The 24,708-nt window shown below is 46.4% G+C and overlaps 1 protein-coding gene across 1 annotated transcript in view; it reads left to right on the top strand.

Annotated features, from left to right (window-relative positions):
* Myo5b (myosin VB) overlaps nt 1-24,708 on the top strand; it is a 302,464-nt gene that overhangs the window by 162,885 nt on the left and 114,871 nt on the right. The window contains exons 6-10 of the mRNA XM_028776757.1: nt 7,807-7,950; nt 9,428-9,509; nt 14,585-14,692; nt 18,146-18,255; nt 23,388-23,653. Coding sequence (XP_028632590.1) covers nt 7,807-7,950; nt 9,428-9,509; nt 14,585-14,692; nt 18,146-18,255; nt 23,388-23,653 — 710 coding nt within the window. The remainder of the gene's footprint in view (nt 1-7,806; nt 7,951-9,427; nt 9,510-14,584; nt 14,693-18,145; nt 18,256-23,387; nt 23,654-24,708) is intronic.

Below are 24,708 nucleotides of genomic sequence, written 5' to 3'. Positions count from 1 at the left end.
ATTATGAAGAGAACAAGGCAAAAGTCATGCACATTTGTGCCTCTGCCTTCTGTGTGTTAATCTTACCAACACCAGCCTGACACCTACAGAAGGGTGAGATGAAGCACTAAGGGAGAGGAAGTGAAGGTGTTGACAAGCCACAGAGAAGATTTGCAGGGTTGTCTGCTGAACTAACATCCTGATACCTGGAGCCCAAGCCTAAAAAGACTCTGGGGAAAAAAAAGGGAGAGAAGGGTGCAGAGAGGGGGAAGGGAAAAGCTGATGCTGACAAGAGTGTGAACAGCCCTCATGGAAATGGTTATGTCCAACAGACAAGCCGCAGAAGCCTGAAGGCACTTTAGATGCCAAGGGAAGTGTGTGTGCATTTTGATAACTGTGCAAGTGACTATATAGTTGGAAATGTTTTTAATCAAGTTTTATAGAAAAGCAGATTCATATTTTTTTTTTCTGGGTATGCTGTTAACACAGATAACTTCATTGTTGCGGGGAAAGAGCTGTACTGCTAACAGCGTCTCCCTGGCTAGACTGATGTGCACCCTGACTCTGAGACCCATAGCCGCTTGGCACAGATGCCCTGTGGTAAGGGCAAACTCCACCCCATTTTATCTTCCTTCCTCTCTGCCACTAATATGGACTTAACTCCCTTAAATATGGAGAGCTATTGGGTACAGTGTGTCTGGGTGTTGGGTTTTTAGTGTTATTATTGAAGCTGCCCTTTTCAGAAGAGCAGTGGTTCTTCCTCTAGTTTGTGAGTCTTCAGATAAGTAATTCTGCCATTTTATTTTCTTTGAAAGTTGGGACTTGTTTGTAACATTTTAAGGGACATGCTTCCTAGGAACGCTCGCGGTGAACTTTACCTGTTCAGAACATCAAATGAAGACCTCATAGGGTTTTACAGCTGCCGTCTGATTTTAATAATCTATACAAGAAGGGTGTTGGAAAGTCAACGTTTATCTGCCTGTTATGAAAAGAATCCTTGATAAAGCTGAATGGAGTTTGGCTGGAGAGGAAACAGAAACGGCCCAGTGAGATAAGATCTGGTTTTGCTGCATGTCCTAACCCCATCAACATGGACAAGTCACTGCAGCCATGGATCTTTCTTCCATCGCTGTGGACCAACACAGCTCCTGGACCTTCCATGACCTCCTTTGTGTCCCTCTGTCCCTCCCTTTTGCCCAGTGCAGGGGTAAATTCAGAGTCTCTGGGCAAGGCAGTTTTCAATTATTTAAGCAAAATTTCTTCAAAATTGCTTTCCCAGGAAAACTTTCCTTCCTGCTGAGTGACAAGAGACCGCTTGTTCTCTAAGAATTCAAAAGCTAGCTTCATTATTCTGATGTAAATTAGAGCATGGTCATTACCTTTGAAGGTGCTTTTACCAAGAGAATAAAAGCTGCAAGGAGAACTTTCATTTACACAGTGCTTTGGAATTGGTTGGGCCCAGTGGTGTATGCCTTTATCCCAGCACTTGGGTGACAGAGGCAGGAGGGTGAAGGAATTAAGGCTGGCCTTGAACTCTGTGAGTTTGACCTCACAGAGTTCAGAATTTGAGGCCAGCCAGGAGTACATAGAGAGAAAACCTTGTCTCAAAACTAAAAAGAAAAGAAAAAAGAAGAAGAAGAGAGAGAGAAATTGATTACTGTCTGAGAGGCTCAGTAAAGCTTAGCTCATTGGACTACTCATCTGGAATTTCTGATTCAGAAGGTCTAGAAAAGAGACTAGTACTCTGCATCTCCCATCAGCACCAATGTGATAAGTGGTGTTGCTGATCCAGATACACCGTTGCAGAACCATCCACCTTTATAACAGATGAGGAGGGACCTCTGATAGTGTGAACAATGACAGAATCCCTGTGGTTCTGTAGCCAGATGCCACTCCACATCCTGATGCAGCTGACACTCCACATCCTGATGCATTGCCTCTAGTGTCTTCGTAGGTATTGGAGCTTACGTCTCATCTCCATGATGTTAAGTTTGGGTGAACTTACTACCCACAACATGCATTAGTAACAGACTTTCCATAGTAAACTCTATTGTCCAACACTTAGCTGGTATCCAGTTTAAGCTATATGGTCTAAGAATTCTGAAGTTGGGCCCTGCCTGAGGCCCCAGTACAGAAGAAATCCATGGGCCCTGTGGCCTTGGTACCACATGTGTGCCTGTGTTAAAGCAGCTAGGCCAGAGCTTTATAGATCACACTGTATATTCTCTAAACCTGACTGGCTTTCTCCATCGATTGACTCTAAGTGCTCAGTTTATCTTTCAGGCAGATTTCAGAGACGTGGACCTTGTTCTAAAGATAAAGTAGTTATTCTTGGCAAAGCAGAGAATCCTCTCTTTGATGTTTGGTGACTGATCAAAGTAAACGTTAGTCACACTTGGAGTTCAGCACAGGCAAGACACCATGTTACTAAATAAGACAAAAAGAGCATTTTCAAAAATTTTTAAGAATTATTCATTATGTATATGAGGACACTGTCACTCTCTTCAGAGACACCAGAAGAAGGCATCAGATCCCATTACAGATGGTTGTGAGCCACCATGTGGTTGCTGGAAATTGAATTCAGGACCTCTGGAAGAGTAGTCAGTGCTCTTAACCACTGAGCCATCTCTCCAGCCTCCATTTTCAAAATTTTTATTGGGTGAAATATGCATGGTGAAACATTCCACTTTAGGTATATGATTCAGAAGCATGAAATACACTCATTGTTTGTGAATCTACAACTACCACCTGTTGCCAGAATTTTCCCGTTACCCCAGTAGAAGCCCTGTTCCCGTTGAACAGTTACTCTTTCCCTTCCCGGGCCCTCGGCAAACTGATTTCAACCTCTTGTCTTTGACTCTTACTCCTCTGGGGACTTCACGTGAAGGGCACCATATCATACTGGCGTGTGTGTATCTGGTTAACTGTATTTGGCATGATGTTGTCAAGGTTCATCTATATTTTAGCATTTATCAATACTTCGTTCTTTTTTATGGCTGTATATCTCATTGCATAAATTCACCATGATTTGTTTAGCCATTTCTCTCCTGCTGGGTATGTGGTTGTTTCTGGCTTTTGCCTAGTGTGGATACTCTTCCTATTGGACATTGATACGGAAGTTATCAATTTAAGTCCTTGTCCTGGGAATTCTTTTAAGTTACGGTGGTTACTAATAATTGAAAGTATGCACTGTTCGTTACAGCCTGAGTAGGCTGCTGAGCTCTGTGAGAAGGATGCTTTGGCATGCTAGAAACGTAAGAGAAATATGCAGCCCCTCAGAAGACCGAGGTGTGCTTAAGTAACTGCTCAGGCCTGAATGAGGAGTGCAGCTATGAACTATGAACTCATGATTGTGTACATAAATACCGTTGTTTGGGCCCCAGACATTAACTCTGCCTTGTGCACCTTGCTGCTTTGGAAACCATCAGCTTAAGTGCTCAGGACCCCTCCCTTCAATTGTTAGCTGTTAGTGCTATCTTTGGGGAAAAGCTTAAATTTGGTTGTGGAGAGGAGGCAGCAGAATTAGGAGGAACCCTGGCTGAGAATCAGGTGTTACCAACAGAAAACAAGAAACCTTTGCTCTACCAAAGTTGAGCACAACTTTTCAAACATTTAGTCTTCCTGTGTGTCATAAAGTCAGCTTGTGGCCCCTCCAGTGCCTCGGTAAGGAGCAGCTGATTACTGGCTGTTCTGCCCAGTCCCTGGGAAGAGTCCCCGGCTCACCCACAAGCAGTCAGTTACTGTGGCATGTCTCCTAGCTTCCTCTGCAGACACTCCCCAGGGAGACAGAGAACTGGACACAGTCTGAGCATGCAGAAGTACCAGTAGGCTAAGCTGAGTGGCAGCTGTTGAATTTTACAGACTGGAGGCTGGGCTGGGATTGGCTGGGGCAGATTGGTCTGATTTGTTGGGAGTGCTAGTGCGCTCTGACTCCATTTTTCTTAACAGCTTGTGAGCATCCTAGGAGGGATTTGTTCCTAAATCTACATTGATTAGGAGGACATTGCTAATCAGGAGACCAGGGTGGAGGCAGGGACCAGAGCTCAAGACCAGGCTATGGGATCATGAAAGCAGACAGATAGCCCCAAGTGCCACAGATACTTCCCCTATTGAAAGGAGAAAGATTGGAGCTATAGTGAACAAAAAAACGATAAAAGACCAAAGGTGTGAGTCTTAGGATTTTGTCTTCATAGTTGTTTTAAAAATGGCTGCAGTTGTTAAACCAATTCGGACAAGAATCTGGTTCCTACATGCTCTACATCCTTGCTCTCTTATGCAGCCTCACATTTAGCCGCTCCCACATTGTCTGTCTTAGACTCTGCTGCCCTTTGTCCACACTGGGTTTTCTCCACTGGGAGGATTCTGCTCTCTGTGGGATTCCCTGCCATTTTCTCTTTTCCAGCCTTTGCCATTCTGCTGCAGGCTACGTGCTCCCTCTCCTGTGCTTCTGTACAACTCCTGTCTGCTTCTCTGTTGCGTATCCCATTGTTAAAGTGACTCGTCCTATTCCTGTTTACTACTATACAATTTACATGGGAAAGTGTCTTCGAATTTCACATTTCTGTATGCATAAACAGCAAAGAACATGCCATGGTTTTCTGTCTATCTGATTATTTGTTTGTTTGTGTCAAGGTACCATTCTGTAGCTCTGACTGGCCTGGAACTTGCTATGTAGACCAGGCTGACCTTGAACTTACAGAGATCCTCCTGCCTCTGTCTCCCATGTGCTGAGATTTAAGATATGAATCACCACTACATCTGGCCTGTGGCAATGGATGTAGTATCTGTTTTTACCAAATAAGACATTTGAACTTCTCAAAAGTTGAAAATGTACATTGGAACGTGAAGTTCATGTGTTGACAACAGTGACAGTAGATTGTGTTGTATAGTCTTCCACAGACTGGCTTCTGCTGATTGCTAACTCGTGTTTAGCATATTCAGCTGTCTGAGTGTTTTAAGAGTGGTGAAATGTAGAAATGAGTATGTTGCTGTAGCTTTAACAGCCCTGTAACAGGCTAGCCCCTGGGCCTACTACAGCATATCACCAGGAGGGCCAGAGCGTCTCCCTGGTGCTCTGCGTGGAAGCCACCAGTCATGCCCGGGTCTGTTAATCCACAGGAGTTCTAAGATGATGATGGGCATACTCAGTTGCCACTCTTGTATTCTCTAGTGGGAAACCTACAAAGAGAGACTTTACTTGAGTGTGTGGCCGCGCTGACATGCTAGGAGAGCCATGTGGCTGCAGGGTTCTTTCCTTTGAAGCCCATGGGAAGCAGAGAGCCCATCAGGTGCAGCTACATGGGAGCTTAGGTCCAGAGTTGATTGTTTGCTGTTTTTAGTGTAGTTTGTTTCTGAAGGATACCTTCACCTCTTTCTTGAGAGGGTAGAGTGAGGATTGGAGCTTCTGCAGTCTGTCCTCCACCCTGCCTTCTGAGCTAAGGGAAGGCTTCATTGGACGGATGGTACTGTTTCTAGTTTTATGTCTGATTTGGCTCGGTCCTTAAAACTGTGGAAGTTGCCCTCACATCAGGCAGCTTCTTTTCGGGTGTAAGTGGTGGGGTCCTGGGGGACAGCACAAAGGACTGTCATTCCGTATAGTCTGAATCTAGACTTGAGAACCCAGGCGTGCCTGAATTTAAATCTTGACTGCTTCTTAGCTGTATGACCTTGGGTAAATCATTTGACCTTCACAAACCTGTATCCCTGTAAGTAGATGGAAAGTGATGGTCGTCTCTCAGAGTTCTTGTCCAATTTAACTGACACAATAAACCAGCCAGTGTTGGAGACCTGGGCAAGGCTAACTTTTGCCAACATTATAGAGTACACTCAGCTTTTCCCTCTTCAAAACAGAGCTGCCTTACTGAAGTATGATAGTCTGCCATTATCCTGTGGAGCTTAAGTGTCACCTAAGTGGTACCTTAGAAGCCCACCAACGTAACTATACACCCATCCTTTCCTGGAGGAATGCAGTGTGTGCAGGGCCCAGAAAGATGCATGGTAGGAGATTTCTTCTGGCCTGTGGGGTCAGACAAGAACCTGCCTGCCTTCAGGGTTGGAATTGAACAAGAAGGGCTGGTAGGCATGGGGAGCTGTGGGAAGAGAGTCCCAACAAAGGGAAGAGTGTAGGTGAGTCTTGTGTGACTGTGGAGAGCTAACAGGGCTGTTGAATCAAAAAGAAATGTTCTGGTTTTTAGAACCGGGGACCAAGTACTAAGTAATGACCAGCAAGGGTGGTGGGCTACTGCTACCGAGTCCGTGGCCATGCTGAGGTTCTAAACTAAATGAGGGTAGAAGCTACGGAAGCATTTACACCAAGAATATAATCAGGTTCACAATTTTCATGGATTGTTCAGTTAGTCAAGAGGAATATTGACTGCAAGATGCAAGGTTAGGCATAGGAAATGTATAGACAGATAGTAGGCATTATCTAGGACAGAGACGGTGGTGATGTGGGCCAGGTCCATGCAGTAAGACAGAGATCAAAGGTGCTCTGCCATAGGACATCACTTTGCAAACACTGGAGATGTGCATGGGTAGACCAGTGCTGGCAGAACCACTTCCCCAGCAGAGAGCGAGGAATTGGCTTCACTTTGCTCTGCTCGTCTCCAGGGCAGGAGCAGTGACAGTTGTCCTCATGAAGTGTGAGCATGTTAGAAGTCACTCTCAGGTCTGGAAAGCAGTAGAGATAAGCTTTCAGCTCCATCAGAGGCCAACTGGGATTTGAAACTAGCAGATAGAAAAACTTGGACCTTTGATTGGACTAGGCTGGCCTGAACTAGAGGATGGGTTTGGATCTTTCTTTCGACTTCTTGACACTTTATATTTTCTAGACCACTAAAATGTTACAGTGGAATTTTCCAAGTGTTTTCACTACCTAAAAAAAAATGTGAATGAATAAGAGATTAAAATAAGAAAAATCCTTTATTGGTGTGTTAGTTGTGTGACTTATAGAAACTGAACCATCATATGAGACCAGTTATTGAATGACTGATTTTTAAAGAGTATTATGGGCTAGTTGTGATAACACACACCTTTAATTCTAGAACTCAGGAGGATTGCTGTAAATTGGAAGCCAGCCTGGCCTATATAGCAAATTCCAAGCCAGTTGGGGCTACATAGAGACCTTGTCTCAAAAATAAAAATATTTGTACTGTTGAATCTGTGGCCTTGGTATGTAGGAAATAACCCCTAGTGTGGGTGACTTCCTGATCCTAGTGGATGGTTGTGTCATTTGGTGGCCTTTCCAGGAAGTGCCATTCACCAGTGTGTGTTGACAGGTGGACATTTGGCTGCTTGGTTGCATGAGGGATGGGAGTAGGTTAGGAAGAGAGAGCAGCACTCTCTCTCAGAACTGTGGACACAAGCACTGATTTGGTGGCTCCACAACATTGGAGCCAGGGTCTCCAACTCTCTGGGCCCAGAGTGACTAGGTTAGTTGTCACGTGTATTCAAGACAGAAAGGAGAAGAGGAAGAGAGGAACGTTGTGTTAGAATATCCCTTACCTGGCTTTAAGTAGTCTTCTGCTCAACAACTGGCTCTTAAGCATGGCCAATAATTGTAAAAGGGTCTGAAAATCAGAGTTTGCTTTAGTTTCATTTTAAGTAAACCAAGCAGAACTTCCCACTCAGCCCTTTGTCCTCACAATAGCAGAAGTGGGTGTATATGGGAGGAAAGAAGGGATTCCATGCTGCCACAGGCCTGCAGTCTTGAAGTCAAGAAGCCCGTGAGCCGCTGAGGTGGGTGGGAGATGCCTGTGCACATTACTCACTGAGCTGTCTCCCAGAGCTTGCCCTCACTTTTTACACTTCTATTGTCTGTTTATCCAGGCCATTGGGAATGCCAAGACCACTCGCAACGACAATAGCAGCCGATTTGGGAAGTACATTGAGATTGGCTTTGATAAAAAGTACCACATCATTGGGGCTAACATGAGGACCTACTTGCTGGAGAAGTCCAGGGTGGTCTTTCAGGTGAGTGACAGGACTTGGTTATTCGTACTTCACCTCCATTATTGTCCCATCCACTCCCTGTGCTCACAGAGAAGCCCGTCTTTTTAGCCTGGAATCAATGTTCTTATTCTCTTTCTTCTCTTTCAGAGTAAATATTCATGTAGACTAAGCCTTAGGTCTCCATGAATCTTTTACACAGTATTGCTTTGCCTGGCACTAGATCCAGGGCTAAAGAAAGGGCAGCTGGCTTTACAGTCTTACCATCTGAGAATGCCAGAAGCAGCTTCCAGGGAACATGCTTGTTTGGTGGGTCAAAAATATGTGGATGGATAGATAGATAGATAGATAGATAGATAGATAGATATGCTGAAATACTCATACATACACACATATGTGCATGTACACATCACACACACATATACATGCACACACACACACACATTTGGTTTTCTTTCTTAGGAAGCAGTGTGTATAAACACCACTCACTTTTTCCCCATCATGGTCCTTGGTTGGTCTCTGCCGACCCTCCCCTTCCTCCTGCTCAGCTATCCCTGGCCTCTGCCTCAGCCCTTCCTTCCTTCTTCTGGTGATGGTCAGCGCTACTGGCAACCTCAACCACCATTCTCCTGCATCAGCTTTGCCCTCTCATCACTGAACTGAAGTAGCCTGATTCAGTGGTGACAGCTCCACTTTTCCTTGTGCACAGTGGCTTCCCTGCCCACAGCGTTCAGCTGTCCACGGGAACCCCAGAGTCTCCTGAGTGGTTCCTTAGTGATGTCTTCCTGTTAATGAGTAACAAATATTCCATGACCTTTCAGACTAGCTCCCCTTCCCTCACAGGTTGGTTGGACGGCCCTGCATTCTTCCTTCACTAGGCAGAGGACCTTGAAGCTCTGTTGGGTGGATCGTCAAGCTGCCTGCATTCCATCATGACTTTAACTTTCTTCTTCTGTGACTGTTTCTACCTACTGTTTCTACCTGTTCTACCTCCTAACTCTCTGTGCACCTCCTCAATTCCCCTCCCAGCTAATCTAAGATCATTCTAGTCATGAGCATCCACTGAAAATCTCCAGGGACCTTCCCGACTGCCTGGCCCAGCACAGTGGGCAAGCTTAACTTTATTTAGTTGCAAGTCCCAGAGAAGAAAGGGAGCTTCCAACAGGGAAATAAAGATCTGAAGAGCATCAGTCAAGCAGCAAGGGTGATAATGTTTGCTAACTGACCCACCATTTGTGGCATGGCTTTGGTGTTTAATGTAGAAAGGAAAGGAAATGTCTGCCTCCACAAAAGCTAAGAGGTAAATGCCCTCATGGGAGAAGAAAAGACCCTGTCACAGGAAATGGAAAATATGTCAGTTGAAATTGCAAGTGTCTGAGGCATGGAGGAAACAGCTGAGGGAGGTGGCTCGTGCCACCTGGATGGAACACCTGGGACCAGAATGGCCAAGGAGACGATCCTGGGAACCACGGCCTAAAACTGATCTTCTTTTCCTCTCCAGGCGGATGATGAGAGGAACTACCATATCTTTTACCAGCTCTGTGCTGCTGCCAGCCTTCCTGAATTTAAAGAACTCGCTCTAAGTAAGTCATCCTGGTACACAGGGTCCTCTGCTAGGACGGCTGCCACAGCAGGCAAATAGCAGCTCTGCCCAGAGCCCTCGGTTGTAGATTCTTGTCTCAGCTATGCCCTTACTGTGGTCCTGCACCTTAGTCCCATCAGAGCCTTACTGCAGGTTAGTGATGCTGCAGGGTTAACTATTTCCAGGCTTCATACAAGGAGTGAGCTGGAGGGATGGAAGTGTATTTGCAGAGCAGTGCAGGTGTCACCTATTTAAAAGACGTGCCGCAGGGCTAACGATTCTGTCATTCATGAGCTTGCCCCACAAGCATAAGGACCTGCGTTTGAATACCCAGAAAGCCATGTGTGTGAACACATGTCAGGAATGCTGGCACTGGGTAATGGAGAAGTGAATTCCTGAAGTTCACAGCCACTCAGTCTGCCTAGCTTGAATAGAGGCTCAGGCTCAGTAAGAGGCTCTGTGTCAATAGGGGAGAGAAGAAATGAAGAAGTCATCCCATGTGACTCTGGCCTCTGTGGATGCACACACACCTGCACAAGTATGTATGTATATAATATAACACATGCACAGATTTTTCTTTATGAAAAAATGTTTCTTCTGTCTGCATCATGAGAAATTGGTAACTTTCAGAGGATCTCGAGATTTATACAATGCTCATCATTTTATCATGGGATTTTGGAACCTCAAAGCCAAACCCCAGTGACATACTCCCTCCAATAAGGCCACACTACCTAATCCTTCTAATCTTTTAAAATACTGCACTCCCTAGTAACTAAATATATATTTAGTTGCCTTTGGAGGCAACTCTTGTTCAAAGCATAAATGGTTGCAGGATTTGCTTCCTTCCGGATAACTTCCTCTAGTATTTTTTATATATCACATGATTCAGGCCATGTTGATGCAATTGTGTATGACCCAGCTGTGGGTTCTGCCACAGCTTATCCTGTCAATTACAGTATTCAGTGGGAAGTAGTATGTTGTGAGAAACACAGTCTCAGGCAAAGTCTCCCCTAAGAAAAGTCAGTTTACTTGGAACCCAGGGGTCAGGGTTTTCATAGTCAGCCTGCAGGAGCTGTTTTTCTAAAGGTTGTTTTATGGAGAATCAAATATTGACAAGATCTATCTGGCTGGCCACCTTGTCCTGAACTTTAATAAAAAAGTTGTCTAAGTTTTTCATTTACATGAGTTGTATGAGGTTTAGAATGTCTTTTCCTTATTTTCCATTTGTGCAAGGTACAGACTCTCTGAGCGTCTGCCCTGCCAGAGCCCTTGAAAATTACCCAATTCAATCAATTTCTTACATCTCGGAGAGCACCTTGGAGTGAACTGAAGAGCCTATGAAAAGCTCCTGCAAGGCTCCCTGTGGCCTGTGGGTGGGTTGGCTGTGAGCCCTGAAGCCTGGATTCTGGTTTCCTTGATAACCCTGATAAATAGCTGGGAAAGTCAAATAAATGAAGGACTAGCCTGAAGCTCCAGTGACTCTCTAGACACTGTAATCCTTGTCCGTAATCTAAAACACATTATACAAAAATCTCTGCAAGTCTGGTGCCCTGGCATAACTTGTACATTTGTTGGAAGACAGAGGACGTGGGTGTGTTGTAACCCATGTTCTTCCTCCATTCCATTGTTCTGTATGTGTAAAGTGGTCCTTTGCCTGGTGCCAAGGCCCTTGATCTGACCTCTCCCAGTTCCTTTTGCTCCATCTGGCTTAGCCCAGAATCGAACCCCAACCAATCCCCAAACTGGGAAATCTGGAAGCTGCTATCCGCACTCCACTGTCCCTCTTGGCTAGCTTCACCAAGCTATCACCCCGGTTGCTCTCCTGCCCACCTACCTCCAAGGAAGAAAAACACTAAACAGCTTTATCATTTTAAAACTAGCCAGATCACACAATTGCTGGGCTCTTATCAGCTAACCTATTTTAGTCAACCACCAGTGGCAAAGGCCACAGTTTCCAGCCACCCAAGATCTTACATGGTTATAACGTGCCTCCTGTTCATAAACCTGCCAAAAGCCTCCCCTTTCCCTGTGCCCCTTCCTTTCCTCCTGGGACCCGGAAATCCCACCTTTTCCCTTTTGCCCAGCAACTGACTCTCATCTACTCTATTGACTAAATCAAGAACCAATTAGGAAACCAGATTTTTAGTATCAGCTCCTCCCCCTACAATCATGGGAAATTCACAAACTCCTGTGGAAACTTTGTTCTGGAATAAGTCCTGGTCAAGTTCCCATCCCTTTCCATTCACCCTCATGGTTGTGTTAAAAAAAATCTCTTTATTTTATTTATATGAGTATACTGTAGCTGTCTTCAGACACACCCATGAAGGGCATTGGATCCCATTACAGATGGTTGTGAGCCACCATGTGGTTGCTGGGAATTGAACTCAGGACCTCTGGAAGAGTAGTCAGTGCTCTTAACCACTGAGCCATCTCTCCAGCCCCATTGATCCAGTTTTATAAGAGTTACTGTGGCCTTGCACAAGTCAGAGTACAACCTTTTGCCCTAGGTAAGGTCCAAGTTCTGAGACATTGACCTTGATGTTTGGTGTTCTCATCATAGAATAATGGCCTCTCTGTGATCTGTTGACTGCTGGGGCTGGTGTCTGTCTGGTGAACCAGTTAGTAGGTGTTGTAGTGTACACATGTACTTAGAAATTCTTAGAGGGAGGGAGGGAGGGGGCAGGGAAGAGAGTCACAGCTGCATGATGAGAGAAGATGTCGTGGGTAGGAAGGAGAGTGCTGGCTTCATGGACCTGACTGGAGGAGAACTGAGCTGCAGCCAGCCAGGCACAGGGGAGGACTAACTCTGTGCTGCTTGCCTGTCTCTTAATAACAGGGTCTGTTGTGTGATAACTAGTGACTGGGGCAAGTAGATGCAGAGGGGACAGAGATGCCCTTGTTGATGGCAGTCAGATGCTTTGCCAGGTGGCATCTGCAGCAAGGAGCCTCAGCCTCAGACTTTGGAAATGCAGAGCAGGAGAGGTAGGGGTGTCTGTCAGACTCAGAACAGCAGGCAGTGGGGCCCTGGCTGGTGACAGTGAAGAATCTTTTGAAGATGCTGTAAATGACTTTCCTCCAATGTGGAAGCCAGATGTCCCCCTTTAGTCTCCAGTGACTCTGCTGTCTTGGCTGACATTCAGTAATGAGTATTTAAAAAAAAAATCAAAGTCATGGGATGCTAAAGATCAATCATCTCTTCAGTGGAATGCTCCAGTAGTGGGCTTCCCATTCTGGTCATCTGTGGTAAGCCTCAGTTTACATGCTGAGAAGTGGGTGCATGTAGTAAGGCATCTTAGGTAGCAGTGGGGAACGCAGAAGGTAAGCTGCTTTGAAAGGTCAGTGTAAGAAGAGCAGCTTTATTAACCTTTGGGATCTATTCTTGCTCTGCACGCTCAGTTCATGGAGTAATTAGCTATGAAAGTGCTGAAAATGTTTTGAGCATATGTCATAAATTTTACCTCTGTTGAAACTCTGAATGGGTCCATTCCTTTCTCTTCCAGTTCAAGAATCTCAGCCTCTACTCATCCAAGTACGTTAAGTGTGGATTACCTCCAGGAAACCTCTCTTAGCACACAGTGGATAGCCTATGCCTTCTCCTCTATTCCTGTTCAAGTATTGGTCTAGCCTATGATAGTTGTGGCTGTATTGTCAAGGTGAACTTCAGTGCTGACCTCTGATACTTTCCAGCTGGGCCTGACTGTGTTTAGCTCAGACCCATAGCAATTTCCAGAATTATTGGCTAAATTCGCTGTGGCCTGGAACATCGATGTTACATCAGAGTACCAGGATGTAGGTAGAGATGGGAAAGGAAAGGTACATAGGGGTTGTTGACAGCATGACAAAGGGAAAGCCTGAGGCGTGGCTGTGAGGTGACTGTGTAGATCACAGAGACAGAAAAGGAATGAGGATCTGGAAGAGTGGGAGTGGTCATGTCACAAAGGCCTTGGACTTGAGCCTTTGCCTTGAGGGCCTTGAGACTGTTGAAGGGCTTCGTGCAGCAGAGGGATGTGGCTGAAGTTACCAGCATTGCAGGCTGGGTTTGAAGAATGTGAGCAAAATACAAAGACAGGTTTAGAATCTTTTGCAACATTCCCCTAGACAACACTTGCTGAAGGTCAGACCACAGCAATGGTAGTCAGCAGGGAGAAAGGAAATGGACCATAGATGTTCTTGGGAGATAAATCAAAGGGCATGATGTTGAAAGGCTTGCAGTTGCTATGGAGTGTGGTTACCTGATATGTATTCAATCTGCATGTCCAGGTCTCGGGAAAAGAATTCAGTGGGGAGGTTTCAGAGAAAGAGGAGAATAGCACATGTCCAGTCTTGGCATCCCGTAGAAACCAAGCTCCATACACTCAGAGCTACTAGCTGGCTGTCCTCACATTTTCTATGCCCCAAAGATATTTTTTAAACATTGTGTGCTTGTGTGTGCTCACTGCATATTTGCCCTCTGCTAAGCTCGTCTCTCCCTTGTAAAGCACCTCGCTGACTCTCCTTTCTCACTAGCTGTCAAGGCTGTCAGAGGCATGGCTGAGGGAGAGGGAACCCCAGAGGTGAGGGAGCACATAAGGATAGCCCTTCCTCATCCTTACATCTGAGTAGCTCCTGTGTGGGAGGACCTTGTAAAATAGACAAAACCAAGTCACTGACGCCCTCCGCTGCCTCTCGTTAGACTGCCAGGTGAGGATCTCCTAAGGCTAGCTGTAGGAGATTCTAGAATGTGACTCTGCGTGTACATTTTCATTGATGTGCAGCCCTTTGAAAAGTCAAATCTGAATTGAACGATGGTAGACTGGACTTCTGTGACCCTGTTAGCCTACCGTATGTTCACCATGCCTGCTCCCCACGCCAATCTTAGATGCACACACTTTGAGTATAATACAAGTTTCTTTTGATTTGCTTTTCTCTTGCATTTCCCATTGTAGACAAAGAGTATTCTGCAGGATTCTGCATCAGGCCCACAATAGAATTTGGTGTAAGCTAGCATGAGCTAGAGGAGACATCCTAGGTGAACTGTGGGCGATGAGGAATGGAGCTCTCTCTAATGTCTCACGCCTTTCTTCCCGCCTCCCACAGCGTGTGCAGAGGACTTTTTCTATACAGCCCACGGAGGAAACACAGCCATCGAGGGTGTGGATGATGCAGAGGACTTTGAGAAGACTAGACAAGCCCTTACACTCCTTGGTAAGGAACTTCTGAATGAGAGTAGCTTGTACCATGGGCAGGGGTGGGGGAGAGCAAGGTGAGGTCTTGCTGGCTTCCCTGCTAAGTCCTCTGAGCCTTGATGAGTTTCTCCTTACACCCTCATCTCTCTCAGTCCACAGGCCTAAAGTTCAGAATTTGGAACCTTCTTAGAAATACACTTTTAAGCCAGGTACTGCAGATTATCCTATCACTTGCTCAGCTGTTGAAACACACAGAGAAAAGCCCAGTGAAGCCATGTCTTTGTGTACTGTGGACTGAGTTCAGAGGCAGTATGTACCCCATGAAGATCCTCTCACTGAGCCAGACCACCTGTGCACTAGCCACGGGATCTGAGCTGAAGCAGACCCCAGGGTCCAGAGCCCTGTGGACATGTAATCCTGGTGTGCTAGCATGAGCGTTGCAATCCTCAAAGCAGGGAGTTCTTTCTCTGTGACTATCAGTAGCAGAGAGGCTCAGTAGAACTGGGGAGAATTGTCCCTAACCCCAGCCTGTTTTGGGGGGGAAGCACCCCCAGGTTCATGAAATGAAAGGTAAATCTTTCTTGATTGGGAAGGTAAAACGGTCAATCCTGGGGTCTATAGCCAGGGAAAGGGAAGCATAAGGCAGTCTGAACCTCAGAAAGTGACTCAGATGGCCACTACATCTTCCCCACCCCTTCTGGGACAGAGATAAAGCCTCTGGCTTCTCTGCCAGGTTGCTCAGAACAGCATCTGTTCAGATCTGTGGTTTAAGCCAAGTTCTGTCAGTGTCCAAATTAAATGTGAACAAACTGAACACACCCTCATCTCTAAGGGGAGGAGCTAAAGGGCTTGTGTGCTACGGTCATGTCCCTGCGTAGCTGAGGCATGAGTAGAAATCATCGTTTGCACCTGTGAATTATCAGGAGCAGAAAACACTCAGGTTATTCCAGCATGAAGAGAGTACCGTGATAACCAGAGCAGTAGGAAGTGATTAGCTGTGGAAAAGGCTGAAGTGGACTGAGGGCAGAGGTCACAGAGACAAAGGAAGCACTGCTATGGCTAGCGGAAGGGGCCCAACATCGAAAGGACTGATGGCTAGAGGAACCAACCAGAGTTGTAGGTGAACTTCAGACCTGTCCAGGAGGAGGGGGAAGTGTGCTCAAGGGTAAGGACCAGCACCCTGTGCTTACACTAGGTGTGGTGGAGCCATAAGCCTAATATATGCTTAGCAAAAAAGTTTGGCTCCCAGGTAACTGGTGATGCCTAGGAGGGACCAGAACCAGGATGGGGACCACCTTTCTGCTGCCTTTGCATCGCTGAGGGGACCTCTGTTCAGAACCCTGATGCCCTGCGAGTCAGCACAGAGCAGCTCACTGAGGAAGGGGAGGACATAGAGAATATTTTGATGTCTGCAAGTCTCTCTTCCCCCAGCATCACACACCCTATTGCTCTCCACGGTCAGAGACTTAGGAGGATGCCTGATGGAGAGCAGGATGTGTCCTGCCGAGCCTTCCAACAGGAGATGCACCTGCCCTGTTCTGGGCTGCTGTGAGCACTGGGCAGGAGCTGATGGGGGTGGGGGCAGATACCTCCCAGGCTCTGAGATAAATACTGTAGTTCTCAAAGTAGAACACATCTATGGAATTCTTTTAGTAAGACTTTTCTTCACTGCTCTTTAATAAATGTCCTCTTTCTTAGTTACCAAGGTTGTAAATACATCATCTTGTATAAGATACAGGATAGTAAAGAGTTTATTAGTTTCTGCTGCTTCTGCTCATCTCTGCTGCGTAGCCTGCGGAGAGCTTCAGATAAACCGAGTGGGCGTGGCTATTATTATGAGTTCTACAAACACCCGCTGCGTTGTGGCCATGGGCTGTTGGCCCTTCTTTTATTCCTTAGGTTTACTTGGTGATTTAAAAAATGTTTAATTTCTTGAGAATTTCTTAAATCACTACTGTATTTACATCATTTCTACTCTTTCTGTTCCCCAGGAGCCCATCCTGTGCCCCCCCTACAACACTCATTTTCAAATTTATGGTCTCTTATTTAATTATTTTTGTTATATATGTGATATATGTGTGTGTGTGTGTGTGTGTGTGTGTGTGTGTGTGTGTATTCAGACCATCCAATGTTGCTTGTATGCACATTGTTGAGACTGACCACTGGGATTAGGTAACGGATCAGGGAGCTCCTCTCTGAAGACACTGATCTCCCCTCCCTTAGCAACTATAGGCTACCTGTAGCCAGTCATCTAAGCACAGGACCTGGTGACATAGCCCATCCTCACTGGCATGCCAGCTACTGTGGTCACTGTGCAGGTCTCCTTTAGGCTACCTCATGGCTGAGATTCACAGTGCAGCCTCCCTGTCGTGTCTGAGAGCAGGCACCCTACTTCTCTGGCTGCTGTAGTCTTTCCATTTTCTCTTCATGGTTCTCCTCAGAACCATGGGCTCTTGACTGTCATGTTGGGTCACTTACTCTTTGTAGTTGCTTTTCATGGAGTGTTTGGTTTCTGCTTCCTGTAGTACAACATGGCTTTTTGAGGGCCCCTGCTGATTAACAGAGGGCTCGCTGAGCTCATGCTTGGGCTGCCCACTTTGGGGGTTACCTGGGGTAACTTTTGATCCTAGCAAGCTCTGGCTTTGCCTCCCATTTATATGCAAGTGTGCTGGCAGCTGTAGCTCAAGTAAAGGATAAGTAGATGCGACTGAGGAGGAATCTGGGGAACTGCCATTTCCTCGATGGAAAGCAACTTTTCTAACATTCATCATCTGTTAGCTTTGCTAATAAGTTTGAGATCTTTAGAAACATAGAAAGAACTAATGCCTTCAGCTAAATCTAAATTACAGGCAAATAGCAAAGTTGACTATCAAGTCTGTTTCCATAGTGTTTCTGGGCTGTGTGCATTTCTGTCGGTGTTGGGGCATGCATAGAAGACGAACAGCTACTCTCAGCTGGCACCAACCATAAGCCAGCTGGCCAGCCAGTGCCTAGAACAGTAATCCCAGGGGTGTGGTGGAAGGTTCTCCTTGCTTTTCCCCTGTTGGCCGTGTGTCTGTGCCACAGATGTTTGCCGGATATTAGGTTTGGGGGAAAAAAACAACTACAGATAAATGGCCATCCTTATTAAGCTCATAAAAGCATCCATAAAGTCTCTGGTTGAAATGAAGTCCAAAATGAGTCAATCCTACCACTGCCCCTCTGTGCCCTTAGAGATGCTCAAATCACAACGTGACCCATCTGGTGTGATCCAGACAATCAGTGAGGATATTTCCCCTTCAATCCAGTTGCCCCTTTGATGTTGAGATGCTACTTTGAGTGGTAATTACTTGGCTTGGCTAGTTTTAGGAGTCATTAACCCTAATCCAGGAAGGAAAATCAAACAATTTTTAAAGTCCTTGAAAAGGGTAAAAAGTCCTTTCTATCATAGCACAGATGCCGAGTGTCATTCATGTTATTTTTTCCCCTTCAGGAGTGCGAGAGTCCCATCAAATAAGCATCTTTAAGATAATTGCTTCTATCTTGCACCTTGGAAGTGTGGAGATTCAGGCCGAGCGGGATGGGGATTCCTGCAGCATACTAGTAAGTGGCACCAGATATAAAATGTGCACAGTCAACTCAGATCCTCCAGCCTGATACCATGGGCATTCACCTCTGTGCTTAGAGGGCACCCCTGGGTTATTTATTCTAAGCAGTAATGACTTCTGTTTTCTCGCTGATAATTTTTTTTTTTAAAGAACCAATTCATTTCAAATCGGCTGCCTTCAAGTTTCTATCACTGGGGCAAGGGATTTAGTGGCCAGTCAATAAATTTGTCTGATGGGTTTATTTTCCAAGTACTCTGAGGTACATAGAATTCTACGACATGTCATCAATCTATTGAGTACCACGTGGGCTCCAGGCTGAAGCCTCTGCAGCAAGCAAGTGGAGGGTTGGACACCATAGTTGACAATTGCTTCTAAAGGGCTTGCATTCTAACTGGGCAGCCAGGACAGGATGGCACTGGCTGACCTTTTCCCCATAGAAGGCAGAATATTAAGTGAGGCCTCTCAGTCAAGATTCTACTATCTCTGACAGTTCCTTAAAGGCTCATAAACGTCCTTTCCCCTGAGCCTAGTGTCGCAGTTGACATGTGGTAAACAGGAGGAGGCTGTGTGGAATACAATATGCTAGAGAGACCTCATGTTGGTAGGATAGACAGCAGTTTCTGTCTATCTGTGTCCTCTCTGAAACTCGGTGCAGTTGATCAAAGCTAAAACTCCTCTCTGGCCTTGAATAAGTTCATCTGCCATGGTTTCACTGTGCCTATCTGTGACTAGCCTCAAAGAAAGCACTATGTGTGATTCTTATTTCTCGGGATGTGGAATTTAAATAACCAGATTCTAGGGAAAGAACACAGATGTCACTGGAGAATTCAGATGTGGATGTGTCCGTTCCAGCCACAAGCTGCAGCCACTGCCCTTCCCATTTACTGCCATTGCCATCTATGTAGAACAAGAGTTGGCAGAAGTTCAAAACACCCCTACCTTCGAGGAGGGAATCATTGGAACTCTTTAGGTTCAACAGAACTCCTCCCCAACCTGTCCTCCAGCCCCACATGAGAGCTTTGAGGTTCCCACCTGAGCCTCTGAGAAAGGTACAGATTCAGGAGCTCACAGTACGTATCCCAGAGCAGTCTCTGACATCTGACACAAGTTGCCATGCATGTGTGCCCTGTAGGGCGAGCCTACAGGTGTAGTAGAGGTGGCAGTCATGATGCTTTTAATGACAAGGAGGGAATTACAAGAAGCCTCCCTGGTGAATACAAGCTCTAGCCGACCCTGGTAGTGAGTGTTTGAGGCTGATGAAGAGTTGGCCCTTTGCCATAGGGAAAAAAGTGTGCAGTGTTCATGCCTCCCTTCTGCACACCCCTTCCTAGCAAATGCCCCATGTATCCTTAGCACAGCCGTATTCTGCAAGGGACAGGGAAGACTGGGAGGACACGCATTGACAAATTCCTGGCTTAGGCTGGGGACATGTAAGAGAGGTGACCAATATTTTCTTAATCTCTAGCCACATACCACCCCTGTTCTCGCCGGTGGTCTCAGAGTCACACTCTTGGTCATGGAGCTTTCATTGAGTTGTTTTTAGTGTGAGCATTGCCTGAGATCAAGGTTTAGGCTCCACAGCACACTAAACCTCTTTGCCACAAATTCTTACACAGACTCCTCCCTTGCTCTCAAGGCTTAACACAATGACTTTTATATTCCTTGTGCGATTATTCTCTCTCTCTCTCTCTCTCTCTCTCTCTCTCTCTCTCTCTCTCTCCCTCTCCCTCTCCCTCTCCCTCTCCCTCTCCCTCTCCCTCTCCTTCTCCCTCTCTCCCTCCCTCCCTCCCTCCCTTCTTCCCTCCTTCCTCCTCCTTCTTCCTTCTTCTCCTCTCCCCTCCTCTTCCAAACTGAGAGGGCAGTAAGTCTATGTTCTTAGTCACCTTTGCAGTGTGCAGGGCCCAGTTGGCACTCTAGAATGAATAGCTGGGTGATTCATTGAGGCTGTCTAGGCTTCAGTGGTAATAAAGATGGGAGCCAGTGTGGATGAGACAGAGCTCAGTGGGTACCAGTGAGGGAGCAAAGCTCTGAGCACCGCGCTGGAGGACCACGGCCACTTTCTTAGAAAGTCCAGCCTTGAGCTTGTAGGTACAGTGTCACTGATAGTCCTTCACTCCTGGGTGTTCAGATAGAGGGGCGGAGTGTAGAGGGGAATCATTGTTATCAGTGCCTGTTCCCACCACCACCACCAAACTGTAGGGCCACGTCTATTGTGTTCTGCTGGATATACTGTGTTACTATGTGTTTGTGAGGTCTGCACAAAGATGCATCAGGACAGAGGATACAGGTGACAGCTGAAGATGGCCTGAGATGGGAGGCTTGCTAGCAGGGTTGAAGGTCTAGGCTGTGGGAGTGATGACAGCATCAGGGTTGCCAGAGTTCAAATCCCGACCCCATCATTTCTCAGGGATGTAACTTTAGAGACATTCCCTCAGCTCCCTAAGTCCATTTCCTCCTCTACACTCTGTAGAACAGGGCCCTCCATGAAGGCCTTCCCTCAGAGCTGATGATAAATTTTAAACCAGTACCATTCTGGTTGTTGGGGCCAGAATAGACCTTAAGCACATGCCTATTCCTATACAGAGCAACACCTAATAATGCCCAAGAAACCTAAATAAAGCCCACAGAGAAAAATCTGTCTCTTAAAAGACAGGATGACTAATGTCCCTGCCAAGGACAGGCACAGGCTGGTTCTATCCCCTACCATTCCCTCTCACTCAATCAGCTGAACTTTTTTACCAAAAGACCTGGGCCACCCCCTCCCCAACACACACACACACACACACACACACACACACACACACACACACATCTGCCAGTGACCCAGTGGATTCTAAACACGGTGCCCAAGTGTGAGCTCTAGAGAAGTCCACTGCTGAGAACCACTTTCAGAGGGATTCCCGTATGCTCCTCAGGACCATTGGTGGGTTTGCTGTCTACTTACAAGCCATGTGCCTTCTGCTCTGGAGTTTTCACTTTTAATTAAGTCATGGGAATGTGTTCCGTGATTGCCACAGTTACCTCAGAGATGAAACACTGTCCAATTAGTTGGATACCAGAGGCCATTTTTCCCCTTGAATTTGGCAATGCAAGCCCATAAAACTAAGCTGCTGTCTGTAATGCTGCTGTCTGTAATGCTGCCTGTTTTAATGGATTTATCACCATCTAATTATGCTTAAATGTAATTGCATGACGTTCAGTCAGTTTCTGTTAGTACCTTTAATCAACAGTCAGAAGTGGGTGGGAGCACAGAAGTCCCGCTGTGGTGTCTAGAAACCTGTCCCTGGTGGCTATTAAAGAGTTAGCTCCCTAACTGTGGTTCACTCTCTGCCATACTATAGCAAGAGAGAGGAGAGGAGGGAGGAGCAGGAAGAGGAAGGGTAAAGAGGAGAAAAGAGGGGAGCAGGCCCATGTTTGCTGAAGCAAACCACTCAAATGTCAGGGGATCCATCTGTAGTGTGTACCTAGCAATTAAGAAATCCCTAAAAATAGGTCAGATGAACAAATTGGGCACTTGCCACCTATGAACTTGTTGCCTGCTAAGCAGGCTCCAAACTCTACCCTGAATGGCAGCGTTATATTGGAGCAGGCACGGGTAGGGTGGCTGCAGATGGAACCTGTGGCCAGAAGTAGCCATGACACCGTTAACTGCTTAGTGAGTGGGAAGGACGGATCTCCACATACCAGGGCCAGCAACTCAAGAGGCCTGGCTTGAGTGGTCAGGGAGCTTTCCTCAGCCCGATTTTCCTTGTCTGAGTAATGTGGGACAGACCAGAATGACAGCTGCCAAGCAGGAACCTGACTCCAGAGATGAGGCTTTTTGGTCCAGATGAGACTGGGAATGTTCTTTAACCTGCCTATCTTTTGGTGTTTATGAGCTCAGCTGTGTTGAACCTGCTTCAACACTGATTAAACCAGGTTAGTGGTCTCTCCAGGCTGTACCCCTACCCATGTTTGAGGAACACACTATTCTTGAGATTTGGAGGAGGGGCATTCTTTTTTAACATCCTATTTTATATTAAGGTTTGCCTTGGCTAGACAGCTACATATTGAGAGGGGGAAATGGCCTGTGGATAAGATGGGAAGGGGGAATTATAACATTGTCTATGTTAATTTTTTTATTAATAAGCCCTCATTTCAATGCTCCAGGCAGCCTCATCAGAAACTGAGACCCATAAGCAATCTAGAGCCATTAGGAAATCATGTTCTGAATCTAACAGATTCTCTTCTAGCCTCAGAGTTAATAAGCTTACTTAGCCACTTACAAGATGAGGGTGAAGATAACCACAGGGATGAGAGGTTTTCTGTGGGGTTTCCTAAATGGGCAGCAGGGGTTTTTTTAAGAGACTTAGATGGTTTAGTGAAGAGAGTTACATCCCTGTGGGGACTTTTGGTTTTCTAGTAGTTCAAAAGCCAGGTGGTATGACTGGTAAGCACTCGTCAGGACCCAAAGGAGGCCCTCTGTACTAGCTGGGAATCTGGTAGGTATGTTGTGGAGCCTGTTTGCATGTTATGATTGCTGAGAGACACTGTCCACTAGGTTTGGGCTTGTTCCTTACCGGCACATCTGAACACACCCACTGAAGTCACATACGATTTAGAGAACTAGTGTGTAAAACATCAGGATACTTCCCATGTCCTGCCAGGCAGACCTACAGCTTTCCTGTGAAGGGCTTTGAGTGGGAGGCCTAGAACTGTCTGCTGAGTTCCATGAGTGCTGCCTGTGCCCTCTGCAGATGCGCACTGCGTGCTCAGCTCGCACCTGCTACTTTCTGGCTCCTGACTCTGGACTGCTTCTGCATTCCTAAGCTGTCAGTTCATTGGCTCTTCCATTTACCTGTGCTGTCCCCTCCTACCAGTTACCTGGCAGATCAGGAAGGGTCACAAGCGCAGTGCACAGTGCTTTACCTTGTTAAGTCTTCATACTATGGTCATTGGCAGGTGTGAGGGTCAGTTTAAGCAATACGGTTCCGTCTCTACATTTACCTGATATGTGGTGTGGGGGCTAAGCCAGTAGGGTGGAGTTCCACAGGTGCTGCTGGGAGGCAGTTGGCCTCTGGTAGGACGGGGAGTGTGCACAGGAGCCTGTTTCCCATTCCCCTCCTGACCCTGTCTTCCTTTCCTCAGCCCCAGGATGAACACTTAAGCAACTTCTGCCGCCTGCTAGGAATAGAGTACAGCCAGATGGAGCACTGGCTGTGTCATCGGAAGTTGGTCACCACCTCAGAGACCTACGTCAAGACCATGTCCCTGCAGCAAGTGGTCAATGCGCGCGATGCCCTGGCCAAGCACATCTATGCCCAGCTCTTCTCCTGGATTGTGGAACACATCAACAAGGCCCTGCACACCTCCCTTAAGCAGCACTCCTTCATTGGGGTCCTGGATATCTACGGGTAGGCCTGCACCCCTAGGGTTCACTCTACCTGATGGTCATGAGTATGTTCCTGTTGGCTTTTGGGAGCCAGCAATGGACTCAGTGGATTTCCAGTGGTTCCAACCAGGAGAACTAGTGAGGTGTAGGGGCATTTGGGGATGTCGACCCCAAACCCCAAACCAGACACACCAAGTGTTTTATAATACAGGTAACAGTTTCCAAGGGAGAATGTGCCCTGTCAAGACGCTGATATCCCTGCCCCTATCACAAACCTTCATAGCATTGTTTTTTCCTAAAATACAGTCTTACTATGTGGCCTAGACTGGCTTCAAACTTGAAATCCTCCTGCCTCAGCTTCCCAGTTATAGAGACTACAACTGAATACCACCAGGGTCAGATTAGGCATCTATTTTTACTACTAAAAAACAGACCCTGAGAAGGAAATGGGCTGTCCATCCTCATTCTGGAAGCCTCCGTCAGGTTTTGTATCTGCTAGGTTATATTTCAGTCAACCTCTTGATCTCACTGTCCTCAATTGAGGCGATTGCTTTAATATCAGTTTTGCCCAGTTCTGCATAGACTAGCGCTACATGTTAGCATTGGTATGGGTTCTCTTCCTTCTGGAATCTAGAGGAAACTGACGGGCTTTTATTTATGACTGATCTCTTCAGGGTGAGGCCATGTAGCTTAGAGGGAAGAACTCATGGTGAGATATCAGGAGACTGGCTTTCTCTAGCCAGACTGCCACCAAGAGCTGAATGACTGCAGATCACAGCCCCTCTCTGGCTGTTCCTATGGCTTCAAGGGAGGCTGTGAGCCAGTCTTGTTGACAGTATTACCTTAGACTAACATGAAGTTATGTGGAGAGGGCTGTATGCCTCTGGCTCTTCTCTTCTCTCAACTGTGTTGACCTCTGTAAGCTAAGAATAGATTCCATTCTCCTAGAAGTACTGCTTCTGTCCTAAAATAGCAACCCAAACCCATGGATTGCAGCACTTCAAGAACAGGGACACTAAGGAAGCACAGCTTGGTGGTCTGGAACAGCTGGAACGCCCTGAAGGTAGCATAAAGGAG

Source organism: Grammomys surdaster, unplaced genomic scaffold, assembly GCF_004785775.1.
Source record: "Grammomys surdaster isolate TR1022 unplaced genomic scaffold, NIH_TR_1.0 272, whole genome shotgun sequence".
NCBI lineage: Eukaryota > Metazoa > Chordata > Mammalia > Rodentia > Muridae > Grammomys > Grammomys surdaster.
The sequence above is the reverse complement of the archived record's forward strand: the minus strand, read 5'-3'. Positions and strand labels throughout refer to the sequence as shown.